General features: G+C 37.7%; 1 protein-coding gene across 23 annotated transcripts in view; it reads right to left on the reverse strand.

Moving 5' to 3' along the window:
• OXR1 (oxidation resistance 1) overlaps positions 1 to 18688 on the reverse strand; it is a 282934-nt gene that overhangs the window by 5724 nt on the left and 258522 nt on the right. For 15 of the 23 annotated variants that reach the window (XM_068932814.1, XM_068932821.1, XM_068932818.1 and 12 more), the window contains 3 exons: positions 9866 to 9958; positions 6688 to 6813; positions 5446 to 5598 (listed from right to left, as the gene is read on the reverse strand). In XM_068932814.1, the coding sequence (XP_068788915.1) occupies positions 5446 to 5598; positions 6688 to 6813; positions 9866 to 9958 (372 nt within the window). The remainder of the gene's footprint in view (positions 1 to 5445; positions 5599 to 6687; positions 6814 to 9865; positions 9959 to 18688) is intronic. The other 8 variants (XM_068932825.1, XM_068932833.1, XM_068932822.1 and 5 more) reach the window with 2 other exon arrangements.

Below are 18688 nucleotides of genomic sequence, written 5' to 3' on the forward strand. Positions count from 1 at the left end.
AGAGAACTACCAGTTACGCTTTTCTCCAAGGGAAAAAAAAAAAAAAAAAAACAAACCAAAATGAAGGAATTATTCAAAAGAGAACGATGCTTGTTTTCTTGTAACTTAAAGATTTAATTTCTATTTATTTACTTATTTTTTAAAGGTAGGCTTGAACTCATTCTCAAATATTATTAAGACCTACAGCTGTATACACTTATTTCTTTCCAGCTCGTTACCAGTCAGATAGCCTCCTAAGTCAGAGAAAGTTCAAATGAGAGTTTGCCAAGAATAACATCCAACACAGATTATCTAGCAAGTCATGGTCAGAACATTAAATGATCATATATTTAAAACAAACAATCTCACATCTCTCAGTTCTGGCAAGAAACCTGGGGAAGAGCTTGTTAGAATAGCAAAGTAGAAAGAAAAAAGGAAAATAAAATTAGGAATTAAGTAGATCTGGAAACTGTTACTTGATATTAGTAGAAAATCAGCACTGTCAGCTGGCTTAAATAAGTACACTCAGTCTCATGCTGCAAAGACATTCAGAACATTCTCTCCCCCTGCAATTTGTGAAGAACTCCAAAATTAAGTGATAGACAAAGCAGTTCAGGCTGTTACTTGATTTCAGATTTAAATCAAGGGAAGAAATAGTTGCCTTATTAGAAAGAATATTAACTCTCACATCCTTTTCCTAAAATATACTTGGCTCAGCTGAAATTTGTCTTAAGTGAGAAGATTTCAGAAAGCAATTCAGACCACGTAATGACATTTTAAACTGATAGTAGTCAATTATTCAAAGCTGGTGGTTTGGGTCTTACTGAAAGTTCTCTGTGAGTAAAGGTCGGAAAGAGGGATTCTTCTACATAGGCTTTTGTTTTGGCTAATAGTTTCATGATTTAATTACTTCATTATAGACACAGGTCTTCCATCAGACCTCAAAAAAGTATTATTGGTTCATTCTCCTCCAGAGACTTTGGGTTTTACCACAGGTCCCACTGAGCAAATATCAAAGACAAGCCTTATGTATTAGGCTTCTATCAATAGATTTGTTCAGTAACTTAACTTTTTTTTTAAAATGGCTTTATTTGGTTACTTCAGTGCCACAAAAAACACAATTACACCTTCAAGTCTTGATTTCATGCAGAAGTACATGTACATTTTCTGCAACAGAATTTGTACTCTAAGCATTAAATTTTTACCTTTATTAGCTGTACAGCTACTTTTATGGTTAAAAATTAAAAAATCTGAAAAAATAATTATTGATATCTATTCAACCTCCTGCTGAAGTTCTACAGAAACCCCTATTCATAGTTGTTTTTTTTTTTTTTTTAAACAACTAAAACAAAGGTTACCTTTGCAGATGTAGTCATTACAAAGTCCACAAAGGGACTAATTTATAAAAGAGTTTCTAAAAAGTAGAATAGATTTGACGCTCTTTTCTTGCGATTTCAAGTGTATGGGATAGTAGTTTCTTCAGAAACCTGGTGTAATTTCTTTCTATTAAAGTTTTATGATCTTACACTCTGCTTATTGTATGCAGGTAAACAAATTTAAGTAGAACATCCTTTATGACAAAAAAAGTATACCAAGTTCAAATTAAGGAAGTTTAATTCATGAAAAACAAGATCAACTAATGAAAGTATTTTTTTTTTTAAGACGATAAAGGAAAATTTATGTTTAAACAATAACTACATGAATATTTTCCAACTGTGTAGTAACAGGAAACTATTGAACACTTCTAGTTATGTCTTAATTTACTTCAAATTAAGAGAGTCTCTGGCTGTTAACTTCCTTTAAGGGGTCAAGTTATTTCTTGAACAACTCTAGTAGCTTCAGTTGGGTAGCTGACATACCTTAGTTCAGATTAATACCCTCAGGACTGTCATTACATCCAGCTCTGAGGTAGGTATTAGACTTCATGAACAATTAAGTATTTCTTGCCAGGAATCTACCGTCTGCTAAAAAAATAGAGAGTTGTGCCAATTCTAAACTATTTTTGTTCATCCTCTACCCAGAGATGGTATGTTCACAAAACTGAACACATACAAAACTTTTGTTTCAGTGCTTCTCTCAGATGATCTCCTGTATGTTTTTTACCCGTGTACGAATCACAGCTTAGTACATTGTAACTCTATGGAAAACTTTTTTTAAAGTTAAAATAAACTTTGAAGCAAGCTTGCTTTATGCATATGCACATACATGAATACTTTATTTAGAATCACAGAAAACTATAGGTTGTAAAGGGCTTCCAATAAGCCGCTTGTACAATTCCCTGCTCAAAGGAGGACTGTTTCCAAAGCTACGCAGGGTTGGCTCAGGGCTTTGTCCAGTCAAGCTTTGAGTATCTCCAAGGATGAAGATTCCACAACCTTTCTACATACATATTCACCACACTTGCATCAGCAAATCTGGGTCTTGAACAATCACATTGTTTCTAGAAGTAACACGAAAAGAATCAGGCTGTAATGCAACAAGGCAATTGTTTTCCAAACTGTCATCCTCTGAGAAGTGATGTCTATGTGGATTCTGCATGAGATTGAATTGTTCTAGTCTTCTGTTTGTGAGAGTCCCTAAAACTCCATAGTCTTATTCTTTTCCAATATAATTAATGTACTCTGAAGAATAATTTATTGCAAAATCAGACAGTCTTGAGCGGTGAATGCATGAATTCCACTTCTAGAAACCTTGTTTTGTGACTCTTGTTCAGGAAATAGGTACTAATGTTCTTTTTAAATTTTAGAACGACTGTCAGAGCAGACACCAGAGATGGATGTCTTCACTAACACAAGCACATACAAGTAGATGCATAAACAATTGGCATGGATTGGATGTAGCCACCTACAGATTTCTTAACCAGCTTTATTAAAGGAACTGCTAAAACTGACGATAACACACACTTTAGGTGGCTTGGGATTCCAACCTTCTACTAGATAATGTTCAGCTTTCATACAAATAAAACTTCAGTCTGTGAAAGTCAAGTAGCCTGGCTGCTTCTTTAAGAGATTTTTTTTTTTTAAATTAGAATTGTCAGTTGATTAAAAAAAGAAAATTTGGGACAAAAAAAAACATGAGGCTTAACAGACACCTTGATCTTTAGGGAACCACATCAGGAAGACAAGTTATAAGGTACGCTTTCTTCATTCTCCAACTTATTGTCAACATCAGACAAAAAGGCCCACCTCCTAAACATGAACCAGGAAGAACAGTATATTGCAGGAGGTGGTACAGTGGATCACAGAAGGAAGGCACCTCAACTGAGCAGAGGGCATCAATGGTATCCTTCAAATATATACAAGCTATAGAGTATGCAGAACAAGTAGCATCACCAGTAACTGAGGTGGTATGCTCAGCAAATGGCAAGGCACTACATTGGTCATAATTCTGTTGTTCTTCAGAAAGGTAGAATTTCATAGGGAGTCTCCCATGAGCTAGATGACTTTGAAAATAGGTAGTGATTTTACCACATAAAATCCAGACAGAGAACACGTGATGCCCCCTAAGCTGCATTCTGGAAGAAAATAGCATTTATTGTCTCAGCATGCTGCAAGAGAGGTATTTTTGAATATACTCTCCTGTGGAAAAAGTATTTGGATTCTTTTTCATAGAAAGCACTTTTATAGGGCTATCTGCCCAGAATGGGCAGAATATTACAGATAAATTGACAGATTTCAAAAACCAAATACCTTCATAAAGTGGATGGCCCCACTTAATCACTATCAAAGGGTAAAATACACTACCCTTGTCTCATGTTTCATGATTGTAGATCCTTGCATCAAGAGAAAGGCTCTACAATGAGTTTTCACAGGTTTTGAATCCAAAGGTAGTATAAAGTCAGTTTTCTGCTGCCAAATGCAGAGACATCTCTCATTAACGTCCTGATAGACAGAACTATGGAAAATACCAGTGCCACTCAATTGGTGAAGTACTGCATGTAAAACTTGTCAGACCCACTTCTTCTATCCTGTACACTGCTTGCTGAATACAGATAGATTTTACCCAGTCTTGTATGGATCTGTCTTATGCTGCAAAAGGTGCAAATTCAGGTGGCTTGGTGACCCAAAAGTCCAAGGAATGCTTTTATACATGTTCCCTAGGTGTGAGCCTGTAAGCTGAGGAGATCTGTCAGTTTAGTTCACCAAAAAGTATGACATACCTATAAGTTTTTTGGTTTGGTAATTGTGATGCTTTCTGAACATAGGAGCTGAGCTATTAATATATGGCAGATCGTCAGAAATACCTCACAGTCCTTCAGCAAGAATAGGACAAGACTATATGCTGTTGATAAGACAGTCCTATCTGAAGAAAAATGTCCCTTTTCTTCTGTGCCAGATAAGCAGATATGAGGAAGCATACATTTTGTAGGATCCACAAATTAACACTGAGAAGTTGATAAGGGAACTCGAGACAAAAAGTTATCAAAGTACATTTGAAGAGGCTGATGAGTCTGCAGAGATCTCAAATCCATTGAGTGTTTTCCATATTCAGAAGTATGGAAGTAAAGTTCCCTTTTTTAAGGGCTTCTGGGGAAAATGCTCTCCTGGTACAGAGATTTAGAGAGGATTTTTCTTTTTAATACTATCTAAAGAAAGGGATCCCTGAAGCAGGAAAGGGAAGGAAAAGACACGAGTTGGGACTCTAATTAGATAACATACCCTTCATTTACAGTTTTCAGACCCTCAAATGATATTAGGTGGTATGATACCATACTTCCTGAAAATAAAAATAGTGGTTACCAAAGGAGGATAGATAAGAAAAGTAAAAGCTATAGATTTTTTTCAGTGGTTCTGCCTGTCCTTGATGATAGCAGTAACTCATTTCCATGAGATGGCACAGAACATTCAGGAAGAAAGGAAGAGCCAAAGCCTCATGCTGCCTCCAATGTTTATCTTCTATAGAATTCTCAGTAGAGGATTTTTGCTACTCAAACTGTGAGACTGCGGTCCACTTTCTGGAATTTACATTCCAGTCAAATGGAGACCACAGCATGCCTACAAAAGACTTGAGGAACAAATAGCTTCATTATGCAGGAACAATTCCACAGCTCTCGAATGGAAGAAATATTGGCTGCAGTGAATGAATGCACCAGAAGCACCAACAGCAGCCAGCAAAAGACTTTCACTACAGAACAATCCTCTGGTATCAGAAGTTTTAGACGCTACATTTCTCAATAACCGCATTAAAAATATTAAAATTAAATTCAATGACTAGACATTATGAGACTCTTACAGTATGACAGCAAACTGGTATCATTAAAGTATTTCCTAAAGATGTAAGGTATCAGTGAGTTCCTAGACAGTGAATCAGGTTTTTAAAAGCCTGTACATAACTATTAAGGGGGAAAACAGCTTGATATGCACAATTTTTCTTTCCTCCTATGATGAGGTGTCAGCTATTCTTTTATGATTCCAAAAAAAGTTTTTTTGTTCTAGATAGGTCCCCAGCCCCAAACCGTTTTCCTACCTGTCCATCACTATCCTTGATAACCAACAACACAGGTGTGTCTAATCCCAGCATAGTTCGATATAAAGTCTTCAAGCTCATGCCATGCTTTGCAGTACTGTAGATAAGGGTCCATGGATATCCAATGGTCCGCGGTGGAAGAGACTTTGTGAGCTGTTAACAAAATAAGGATGATCCTCTTAAATATTTTTTTCTATGTCTATGTACTGCACAGAAATGAAGGCTGTTCATGTTCTTCTGGACTTTCACAAGTAGCCTTAAAAGATAAGCTCCCTGCTCTTTTTAAATTTTGCTAAAGCTTACTGCTCCCCAGGAAACGCATCAAATCTGTACCCCATCTAGCATATATTATAGCTACTTAAAACAAAGAACATACCCCACCCCCACAACAGCCCCTGCCCAAGTTCTGCCCTTTTTGTAGTGAGGAGACTACCGCTCCTTCTGTATTTTTCACACACGTTCTGCACAATGGTTTGAGATACAATTATTTATATTTATTAGAGATTTTGGTTAAATTTAGTATGATCCATAGCTGAGTTCCAGAATGCTTTACTAGTATACTGAAAGAAGCCATAAAAACATTCAGCTCTAACTCTGCAGAATTGTGGCAAGACAGTTTAAAACTTCAGGCCATCCCTCAAGTCTCATATGTATATTTTCTACCCTTGGCATTTCAAGTAGCTTTCTTTTCCCACCTCTGCCATTGACTTGCAGGAGAAGAATGATTTATCAACTGAAGTATATGCATGTTTTGTATGGTCTCTAGAAGAGTTATCTGAAGGCACTAAAAGCACATATTTACTTTTGCATAACAATACTTTGCCTCAGGACTGGGGAGCTAGACTAGTAAGTCAACAGGAAAATTAGTAAAGGTTGGTTGCTCTCCTATCCCCATACCTTCAACCAAAAACAGAACAAAAAACCTGAACTTGATCCAGCCCTCCATAAACATATTTAATGGGATGACTTTGGACTAGGTAGCAAGAACTACTGTGAGAGCTGAGCTGCTCTCAAGGGAGAATGAGAATGGCAAAGATAAACTAGTGTTGGTGCAAGAAGTCTATGGTGTACTGAAAGTTATGACAGAGGAAAAAAGCAAACATTGTGGCTACAAGGTATGTTCGGCTTATGCTTTTTCTCTCACAAGTTCTTCCTAAATTACTTGGTATGTTTTACACTACGCTCACAACATTTGTGATATGTTAGGGTACAGTACTAGAAACTACAAATATAACTTAGTACCTTTTCAATTTGTTCTGGTTGTAGTAATTCACTTGGATCACTAAGATTTGGTCGGAATGCTTCAGGCTCCAGGTCTGTTTTAATATTTGTTGCCTGTTTTGAACTGATATCTTCTCTTGTTGTTATCTATAAAAGAAGAACAAGAAAGTAAGTATTCCTAGTTCTATATGCAGGAAAAGTTTACTTTGCAGGCTCAAAATCATGCAGTTACCAATTCAGTTACACAACTCCTTTGCAAGTTTAAAAAAAAAATCCATTAGATTTGTTCTGATGAAGACTTGCACTTCAAATAACAAGCTGCTACTCAACAATATGCTATACTTACAAACACGCTCAGAAGAAAACCATGGTTTTATGCTTAAAAGTGAGTCCTCATACACAGCTGAGGGACTTCAAGCACTCTTCAGAGGGCAGTGCACAAAATGCTTGCATTGTAATACTAACATGACATTCACGTTAAGCGTAATTAAAATAAAACCACAGACAAAGAAAAGGCCTAGAAACTCCCAAATGAAAGTTTCTCAGCAGTTTTTGCATCAGTAACTTTTACAATATCTGTGAATCTTCCTACACTTCTACTACTGATCTAGGAAGACTGCTGTCAAGTATTCCAAGTAAAGCACCTGAGTAGAGTCCTAGGAAGACTGCTTCTCTAGGTATCGATCTGCTGGGGTTCTCATGGTTAGCAAAGAAGAATGAATTAACAACCGAAAGGGTTGGGAAGAGGAAAGCATCAGTAACACTAATATGCTGCATAGAGAGCTTTGGGGGCTGGCAAGGAAGCAATAGTGATTGTTGCTGTAATAGCTTAAAATATCTGCCCCATATGTCTACCCTACTCAGTTGCTCTAGATCATTATTTCACAGAGGCAGCAAAAAGCCACAAGACTCCTCAGGCACCACAGTTGACAGCAGCTTCTTACCTCATGTCCCATTCACTGGCACTTTCAAGTTAAAATGCCATATGTTGAGAACTAGACCAGCTGAGATCCAAATTCTTTTCCTTCTATAAGTTAATTAAATTTTTCCTATGAGGATACTGAAATCTGACAGAGGGGTAGGAGAGAAAGCTGAGAAAGGTAGCAACTTAAGCCACTGCAGCAAGACTTACTATAACTTGCAGAAATCTAAGGAAAAAAAATTCTAATAAAAGAGTAATTCTGAATAATTTATCAGCCTAAACCAAATTTCACTGAAAGTAAAACAGACTGTCTATAGAATTTAAAGGCTGAATTCTGCTAATATCAAGACCTTAAGCTGAAAACAGAACTATTTAAACAAGGCAGGCACCTGAACAATATTAGAATAGTCCTTTCCCTCAAGAACTATGAAAGAAATTCAGTCAAACTCCTGTTACTAAAAAATGGAATTGTAAAGTCTAAATGTATTCACACAATAACTTAATTATAATTCTTAACTCAAAAAGATATGCACTTAAAGAAAGTCAGTATCAGGTATGCAAAAGCTCAAGCCTTCCATTTTTTTCAATGCAAGATGGCACACTTTTCGGCAAAAACTATGCACTAGTTTCCAGATCACCAGAAGAGTATGTATGTTTATATATTCAGCCTCCTGTGCAGAGAGGAACTATTGTCAATTACTATCTATAAGACATGCCGTTTGGTTCCATCTTAAAAAACTCAGATATCGTATACTAGTGCTTCAACTCTACGAAACTTAAACACTGTTCAAAAGTACAGCAGAAAGCTCAATTCCTGTGTTATTCTTCAATTCTAATTGAAGAGCCTCACACAAAAAGTAATTTTAATTTTTTTTTTTTTAAATAGAACAACTTTCTACTAGAAAAATACTGCTTTGTAGGAGCAGACAGAGGATCACATCTGTGTGATGGCACTCTGTGTAGGTTTAAGACTTGCAAATTTATTTCCTGCTCAATCTGTTGGCTCCTTGACAATCCACCAAGTAGACCGACTTGTAGGTAGATTCTAGGGGCTTCCATTGCCACGTAGTCCACACTACAAGTACTGCAAATGGCATAAACGGCCTCAGAGCAGAGAGTCCAGAGCATGCAGAGATTGTGCATTTCAAACCACTACATCAGATTTTTCAAGTCAACCTAAATCTTGGGTTGTGGCATCCCAGGCGAAACTTATTTGGATTGAACTTCAAAAATCCAAGGTTTCTCCATTGTCACTTGCCAGAAACAAGAACTTTTGTTTTCAAGTGAGAACAAAACTTTTTTGTAGAATTTCTGTTTTTTTCCTATAGAAGTTGGAGCGCTGCTTTTGGGTTCATGCTGGGTATTGATTCACATAGTCTTACTACTTATACAACTTTAAGGCACTTAATTACTGATTATTTAGTAAACAAATAAAAGCTCAGAAAACATTCTTGTACATAGTTGCATAGTGGGTAGAAAAGACAAGCTCGAAGTCAAAAAAAATCCTGAACATTTCAATCAAATACTATGGGAAAACAAACAAACAAAAAAAAAAATCGAGGCTTCTAAGGAGTGTTAAGCTATGCTTTCCATCAGTAAGGTACATACGATGTACATACCAGTTCAGAGTTTTACATATGTTGAGGAACTGAAAAACACCTGAAGAGAATGCAAGTATCAGATTAAATCCATATCACCCAGCCTTCAAAAATCGGTATTAGAGTACTCTTTTTGGAACAGGAAGTTCTACTACCAGCTCCACTCATACGAGCTTTGACATCTCAAACTACCTTCAGTTACCTGTCTGTAACAGGGAAAAATACTTACCTATTCCACAGGGTAGTTGTGAAGCTTCATACTGGTCAAGTATTGAGAGATTCTTGCTGAATGAATCCTATATAGAATTAAACACCCATGCAACTATGTAACAAAGTTTTGCATTCATCATCTGTTTTGCATTCTTTTTAGGAAAGCTTCTATCTAATACAACACACCAGTCTAAAGTGGAAGTTAAAACAAAGTCAAGCAGTATTGAAAAGAAGTATTGAAATTCTGACAGAAAATTCCTGTTTTAAGAAGCTGGAAGTAATAATTTAGTCAAAAAATTACTGCATTCCATCATAGCACTTCACAATAGAGTATATCCAAAACAAAGGAATTTTCTGCTGGATTCTTGTAGTGCTGTAGATAAGACAAACCCACCGAGCATGGGACTTGTCCTGATCCAAGACACTACAAAGAAAGATGTTTTAGTTTCTGGAGATGGTGTTAAACTACCAAAGAGGGCACCTGGAGACGTCTGCAGAGTGTGCGCAGTTCTTCACTATTTAGAGCATCGATCCTGCGGTGATACTCAGCCACTGATACTACCTGAATATGGAGACAGGAAGACAATAATTCCACTGACAGTTGAAGAAAAGTAAAAAGGTAAAAAAAGAAAAAAGTGGAGAAGAGTAATGAAAGAAAAATGTGCAATGGTAACAAAACAAAGTGCTTAAAAGATGTTTGTTTCTGCAAGGACAATGCACATGTAGGTGGTTTTAGACTTATGATGAGTAGATGCAGCAAAGGTACAAGAGTAAACACAAATGGCACTAGCAGTCTGATACATCTCACTGCTCTAATGTGAGCATTGAACTGATACAGGAGCTCAAAAAGTTACCAGTGTCATGACGCTAAATTAGAAATCAACAATCGAGTCATATGCCTTCACCTAAACCCTTCATCCAAAAGGCCTTTCAGAAGTTACACTTAGATTAACGAATTCTTTGAACCTGGTTTGCTGCCCTAGGTAAAGGGGAAAAATTAGAAGCAAAACTCAGGCTTCTGAGTAGGTTCCGATTCCTCTGTTTAGCAGTGAAGATACAGTTAGAGACAAGGTAGCAGAATTGAAGTTCAGTAACTCTCAAACACCACCCCACCATGCCCTCAGCCTGTACTTTTTGTTCACCTCTAAAGCATCAGGAGTTACTCATCTGTCCACACATTCATTCCAAATACCACCTCCGTTTTGGCAGGAGGTAGACAGCCAAAAAGCCTTTAGCCAGAAAGCTCTGCGACATGCTGCTCTGGTGCGCAACAAGCTGGCTAAAGGTCTACAACAGTCATTTCGATGCAACTATAGCAAACAATGTGATTTTGAGAGAGACTCAAAATCATCATTTGTATGAAAGCATCTTAAAATAGCTGGTGGAGATTAAATGAATGTCCCATGTAGTAAGAGCATATTAAAAACTTCCAGAGAGCCTACCACAATGCAAAGGAAGACCACCACAAGTCCAGCAGCTCCCCATCTACCTGCCCCTACTACAAGGAGTTTGACCAGATACTCGCCACTGTCCTGAGTACAGAGCCCACAGTCATGCATGACTGGCTCTTGAGCAGCGATGGTTCACTCTACCCCATGCAACTGCAAGGCAAGGAAAAAGGAACACTTGTGACACCTGATTTTGTTACTGAAGAATCTAAACTCGAGTACTCAACTTATTTACACCGTTTTCAACTATTCCTTTAAAAATTTAAGAAAGTTGTTATAAATTGTATTGGCTTGTGCATTCTCAGAGTCAGGTTGCTACACCTAAAGCTTTAATACTATCCCTCTCAGTTTTGTAAGCGATAGTATAGTCTCACCCATTTGCACAGTTCACTGCATCATACATATTCTCCCCACCCCGCTGGGAATATCATCCTGAAAAGCAAGAATGAGGACTGATTTTGTTCCTTCTTTAAATTCAGTCCCTATCACATAAGGCACAGTAGTTAACTTAAAATGGGCCATAAGTTAGTGGTTTCAGCATTCCAGATAGCACTGTGTAGTTTGAATTTCACATACTGGAATGCATACAATCCTATATGTATTTGAAAGCAAGGTGGCACTACATGCCTGCATCCGGGAACTGTTTATCAACTTTTTTGCTCAGTGGTCAACATCTGACAGTTTTTCCACATGCCATGCAGGAGGGTGCATCCCAAGTACGCTGTGCACAAGGTGTTCTGGTAAGTTCTTACCTGGGAGAAACAGGGGTATTTATCCAAGTAAGTACACAATATCATCTTTTTTGCAGCCTGAATCTGTGGCACATCTTGATCACACAACACTAGGATTCTTAGACCCAGCTCATGAAAAACCTGAATAATGACAGACTAGTGCTATGCAACAACAATAAGCATCACAAATAGCATGTCACAGAATATCAAACTAGAGATAGAAGAATTATTAAAGGTATAATATAGAACGATCAACCAACTCTCAAATGCAGTACTTGTATTTTAAGTATACAACCCACACTTGCATTCGGCAAGTAGACCATAAGACAAAACTGTCAAGATTAGCCACGCATCACAATACCTAGTTCTGTTCTACAAAAAGGTAGAAAATGAGCGTACAAAACAGCTCACTAGTGCATCCATTGTACCTGGGCTTCTACAAAATGCTAAAGTTCAGTCAACATGCTTTATTTTGGCTTTGCAGTGGACAAAAAGATGTACTTAAATCTCTGCAGATACATCAGTCACGCGTGTCTAAGCCTGCGGGCAGATATCTTTCACAACTTCATTCATGAATTGATCAGGGTATATCTTGAAAATAGCTACTATTTTGTTCCTGCAAGGTTCAGGAGGGCTGTTTTGAAATATTATTTGTCCTGTTAGTTGGAAGTCTTTTGTTTTAAAACCTGGTTTACTCATACTCTGCTTATGCTGTTTGTTATTCCATCAAGACTTTTTCCATTTTCCTTCCTGGGAGCCATATTAATTCTCCATGACAGAGAAGTATGTATCATATTGGACTGTTGTATCTAAAAAACATTCTACCCTTAAAACAAAGTTCTCTGATTTTGGGACAAGCAACACTGGATGCCATTTACCTGTACTTCAGCAAGGCTTTTCACACTGTCCTGTAACATAGCCTTCAAATCAAAGTGGGTATGTGCTGGATGTGCAGACTAGAAGGTGAGTGAAAAGCTGCCTGGATCATTGGGCTCAAAGGGCTGTTGCTACTGATTCAAAATTAACTGGTGATGATCCTCAGGGGTCATTACTGAGGACAATATTGTTTCATTGTGACTGAGATGGCAGGACAGAGCTTACCCTCACAGTAAGCTTAGGGAAGGCACCGTATTAAGGAAAAGCAGTGAATACACTAGACAGATAACAAGGGCTGCTCTTCAGAGGGACTTCAAGAGGCTGGGGAGATGAGATGACCGAAACCTCACGAAGTTCAACAAAAAAGCGAGACTTGCTCCTGGGATAGAACAGGCCCATACAACAGTATGGGCTGAGGGTTGCCTGGCAGCTTTGCCGAAAGGGCTGGGAGAGACAAGAGGGCAATGGTGTCCAATGGTGGGCAACATGACGAACAGGAGTCAGTGTGCTGCTGTGATGCAGACTAACCACATGCTAGGTGCCAGATGAAAGAATAATGCCAGAAGGCTAAGAGAAGTGATTATTCTTTTGTCTGGGAGGCTCCTGAAGCTGCACCTGCAGTGTTGTTCCCTCTTTTGGAACCCTGAGCACAAAAGGCATACTGTTAAATCAGAAAGAGTTGAGTGGAGGGCCACCAAGATGACATGATGTACAAGTGGCTGAGGGAACTGGGTTTGTTTAGCCTGGAGAATGGCAAATCCAACTTGTTTTCCACTACCTAGTATGGGGAAAACAGAAGGAGCTATAATTCAGAGGTGCAAATATAATGTAATATCATTCAGAGGTTAAAGGCTGGAAAAGCATCAGCCACAAGGTGCAGCAAGGAAAATTCCTATCAGATGAAAGGAAGAATTCTTCGCAATGAAGATGCTTTAGGACTGAAACAGGCTTTCCAGAGAGGTGCTGGAATTACCATCCTTATAGGTTTAAGCTTGACTGAACAAGGTCTTGAGCCAACCTGATCCTACTTTAAAGCTTGCCCTGCTTTGAGCAAGCGGCTGGACTGGATGACCTCCTGACATCCCTTCCAAAGTTACTCACTCTGTTCTATATTTGTACCACTTTGGCACTGTATGCTTCCTGCCTCTATCTCCCTTCCCAGGGATAACCAGTGATATGAAGTAGCTGGTTTTCAATTGGTAATAGAAATGCTTTTCTCAGCTCTTGTGTTCTCCCCCCCATTGTATCCTGAAGGTTTAGGATAAGGCTATCAAATTTCTATGATGGTCTACAGCCTCACATAGTTACCAAGTCACCCAAAACTGTAATATCTAGGTACTCTGCCCAGGACTGGAAGTGCAGGCCTACCTATAGGAGTCTGCTATGTTTTTTAATTACTGTTGTGTCTTTATTATGCCATATCAAAATCTAGTCTCCTGGATATCCAAAGTTACTTTTTGAGGGTCAGAAAGTGCTGCTGAAATACTCTCCATGGTCTCTCCAGTTATATCCTGCTTCAAAAATAATGCAGGCAGAGGCAGGAACAGTAAGCCTCTTATGGTTAATCGGGGCACTGGTTGGAACAGACCAAAACAAAAAATGTATATAGCCAGGAGATAAGGGTGCCTCTGGGCAAAAAGGGCTTAGAGAGGGCTTAGAGAGGCTAAGGGACTTGAAGGAACTGTCCACCACATAACAGTCCCAAGGACTGATCAAGTTTGAAATGCCAGGGGATATGCCCTTAGAGATCAAACACTAGCCTACCTACTCTTAATAGCAATATTGATGAGAAAACATGGAATGAGTTGCACGCCTCTGTAGCATGAATGCTTCCTAGCTTGACTCTCCACACCAAGCATATGCAAGTTAATCACCTGGCAGAACATACACTAGCTTTATTATATAATGCAGTAAGTCAGATTGAGAGTTTACATACTTACGTTTCAACCACACAAGAAAAAATTTAAAGAAACTTGTGGTTTTTAATCTTTCAGAAACACTAGGTTTAAGTCAGAGCACCTACTCCTGGAAGCTGTGCTAGCATATCCAGTGAACAAGTGAACAAAACAGAACTTGCAAGTCCTATATGGAACTTATTTGTGCTTCGATGACACACGTAAAAACGCAGTTACAACTGTTTAAATGTTCAAGAAGGATGGTTTAGGCATACATATGGCAGCACACCAGTCCTTTCAGTTACTGGTTATATCAATCTGCTACTCAGCTGTAAATGCAAATAATTGCTTATGCAAATGAAGTATACCTCTGCCTGTTTAACCAAACCAAAAGCAGCCAATAGACACATATTAATATACACTTCCTAACACAACTGTATAGTCGCCGCTCTCCAGCTACGTACAGCTAAACTTTCTCAAAGTTGACACATAGCTGAAATGGTCTCCTTAGAGAAAGGGAGAGGCCCTATCAGGGCTGAACAGAGCTTCTGAAAGATAAGAGAGGAGGTGTAATGACATTAGCTGGTTCTCTTCACCATTTATCTATACCCACATGGTTAACTGAATATGAAATGAAAACAAATACTGAAAAGAATGAAAGCTGAAAAAATTTTGCTTTGAATCTTAATACATTTCTGTCAGATCAGGTGAACTGCAAGCTCCCTTATTAGTGACCATTACTTCTTGAGTCAAAAAAGTTCTACTTCTTGTTCCAGGATATTTGATTAAAAATAAATACCAGTTTGATTTTGTCAGGCCATTTATGAAGTTATTCAGAAAATTAGCTTACCTCTCATTCATTAGTAAACAGGGAGGAAAGGATCAAACCTTCTATCAAGCTTTCTAAAGGCTATAACTGGCTTCCAGTGAAAGTAAAAGGAACATTCATAAGTTGAATGCAGTTGACATTTTTTAATATAAAAGAAAGCCATAAACTTTGCCTTTTTTGGGAGAAAACTAAACTTGCCTAACAGGCACACACTACTTGGAAGGAAGTGGTATTAAAGAAGCAGTTTTCTGTTACAAATATGAGTATTTGGGGTATTTAAATGTACATCACAATAAAGTATTAATATATGGCATTTACTGCATCAGATAAGCATTTATAACAGCATAAGAACACTTAAATCTAAGACTGCATAATCTAATTTGATTTCTCATGAGAGAAGACAAATCTTGAGTAGAATGTTTCTCTGCTTGCAGATGAGGATCAGTTTAGCAAAACAGGTATGCATAGCAAGAGCTCTGCTGCAGCTGTCACAGACTATTTACAGGCTCATGCCATCAGACATGTTCCTAAATATCCTTTTTGAACTAGGATCTAAAATAACTTATTGTCGGAAGTGATTGTAGATGCAAGTTCAGTCTCCCGCTGTACCTATGTGAAGCCTTTAGGGAAAAAGGCCGATTGAGAAATTAACGGCTCTTTATTTGAACTCCAATTACCTGGCCTTCTTTCAGAGCTGTTCTGCATACCAATAAATTTTCTAGAACAGTGGTAGAAGGGCCAAAAATGTTGCAAGACAGCAACAGTCAGTCTGTGATTAGCATAGCCTCCAAAGCTTTCCACAATGGACTATTAAGTGGCTGTCGAAAAGTGCTCTCAGCTTACAACAATGGTGTCAAGCCACAATTAACATATACTGAAAATACATTAAGTAGTTCTGGGAGAACTAGGAGAACTTGGGGGGAAAGGAACAGCAATCAAAGCCGACAGAGTATAAGTATGGAAACCTTTGTAAAAGACTCGAAAAAGTTTGTCAAGATATGAGAAAAAAATAATTAAAAAATATGGCAATGTCAACAAAAGAACTGATTTGTCTAAAAAAAGGCAAGCATTAAAAAAGTTCAACATTTAAGAAATGTATTTTCTTAAGTCTTAAGAAGTTAGGCCAGGTAATAACTCATTTTGTCAAAAAATAAAACAAAGAAAACTATCAGCATTACTAATGATACCTAAATCTCTAGACCTAGTTGATTTATCCTGCAAAATTATTTATGGAAGTCTCAGTGCTAGCAAATAAAGAAATTAGGGATGCAGTTCAGATGCTTAAATACAACGCATTTGGTGTCTGACCTCGAGTTGCCTCTCCAGGAGACAGGAGGCCGATCAAGGCTAGATTCCAGTCCTAATTTTACTAGTGCCATGCAAATATTCTCTTAGATTCCCAGAAAGTGCTATGCTATATGCAGGCGTTACATACTGCTAGAAGCAAGTGACTGAATCCCATACCAGTTGTGGGAAAGGTTGGCCCTTTTTCATCAAAAATTATATAGAAGAACTTCAGCTTGTGCAGACCTTTAGGAACAATCACAGAAAATAAGCTTCCCCTGCTCACTCATTTTCTGTCAACTTATGCTATTCATTGACTACTGTACTTTGAGGTCTTTTCTAGTGAGGTCTAATATATCAAAATGTAAACACTAACACCTATTAATTAAATGGAAGATACAGTCGAGGTACAATGAATAAAAAGTCAATTGATTTAACAAATTGATTGACATTGGGTATGGCAAACAGCTATGGTTAACAGGGCCAGGTTCTGAACTTAAAGAACAACTATAAGAAAGTACTGGGCTGCACTCTTCATTTTTATTTTAGAGAGATTCAGAGCAGCAGTTCATTATTATTATTCAGTACAAAATTTAATATGAAAACTTGACCGTACTGACTTCAGAAGATCTTTATAACAGCATTATGCAACCTTGCACTTGTATAATAGAGAAGTATGCTCAACATCTTGGCATCCACAGAGTGAGCCACTAGACTAAAACCTTTCACATTTAAGCCTCTGTTAATATAACTCCAAACTCTAAACATAGCTAAAGAACTACAACCACTAGCTTACCAGTTATGGTTAAATAAAAAAAAAATCCAAGAAGCTTGGAGTTTGTGCAAGTCTCTCAAGCCTTGAGATTATTAAAGCCAACACCACTTTTAAACTCCCTTTATATAATATCTTGAGAATACAAAAGCCAAAGACAACAAGTTGCTATTGTTTTTGTCCCCTCTGGCTAAACTGCCTACAGAAGCTGTGCAAAGCATTCCAGCCACGACAGGCATTTCCAAAGAAGCAATCCACCTTTTGTTCTGTTGCATTATCTGTCTTTTGTCCAAAGTGTTTTGATAGAAAAAGTACTTGCCCGTATTTGACATTCTAGAAGCTTATTGGTATCTGTTCTGTTGCATTACAATAAAGAGACACAGTAAGCACTACACAGATTTACTAAAAAAGGGGGAAGTTGACATCATTAGCTTTTTGAAGCCAGAGCATAATACCTTAATTACCAAAATTTTGGTATCTTATCCTGGGCAAGAGTATACAACATCCCCAATGCTCAGTCCAAATTTGCTCCACTAGAGGCCTTTCATGTAAATAATTCAGGGTGACTTAGTTGCTTGAAGCAAGCATACTTTCTAATCATAGTTCTTTAAAAGATTCAATTCCATCCACCAACTATTTATGTTAATCCACATCTGCTGCGTTTTCATCTGAATTTCAGAAGAACGCTAAAGGAACATTCAGTCAAATAATCTGCACTTCTTATATACTGCCAGACTCTTGCATGCTTCCCACTTTGTCTTGCCTAACATAGAACTAATGGTTCCAATTCTCCTTCCTTCTTCTCTGCAAGGTTACGGGTACCCCTTAGAGTTGTGATCATTTACAGAAGAAAAAACAGAAAATCCCCAACACTGACCATCTCTTGTTGATATAGCAACACTTTAAAATAGTCTCCTTGCCTGTAGATAAGTCAAACATAAGTTTGACTTATGTTTTATATTTGAGAAACTGTTCTCCACCTCTCCCATAGCAGTTTCTTATATACTCTTTAATATGACCTCTCCATAACTGAGTTCATAACTACTGCTTTTATTAGTATAGTTGGACTCCATCTAGAAGTGAAGCATTGGTCCTAAGGAAACACTTGCAACGAGTGATACTGCTACTTGTGCAAGAAGCTGGATATACAGACATAGGGTGGTTTTTTTTTTTGAAATACAGTTTTGGTAAACTTCAGATAGCTGTCATGCTTCCACAGGGTATGTTTCAATTATGTTGGAGTTAATTTAGTAATTACATCTCTAGTCTACATTCCATTGCCATAGAAAAAAATTAGATGATAGTTTCTTAACTTTCATTAGTAACTAACAGAACATTACTTGCCACATGACAATAATTCTCTGCAAATAACCTGATTTCAAATAAAGATTAAAAAAAGTCAACAGCACCTCCAAGTAAGCGTTTACCAGAAACCACAGATCTGCAATTCTTACAAA

This window comes from Struthio camelus, chromosome 2, assembly GCF_040807025.1.
Source record: "Struthio camelus isolate bStrCam1 chromosome 2, bStrCam1.hap1, whole genome shotgun sequence".
Classification (NCBI taxonomy): Eukaryota; Metazoa; Chordata; class Aves; order Struthioniformes; family Struthionidae; genus Struthio; species Struthio camelus.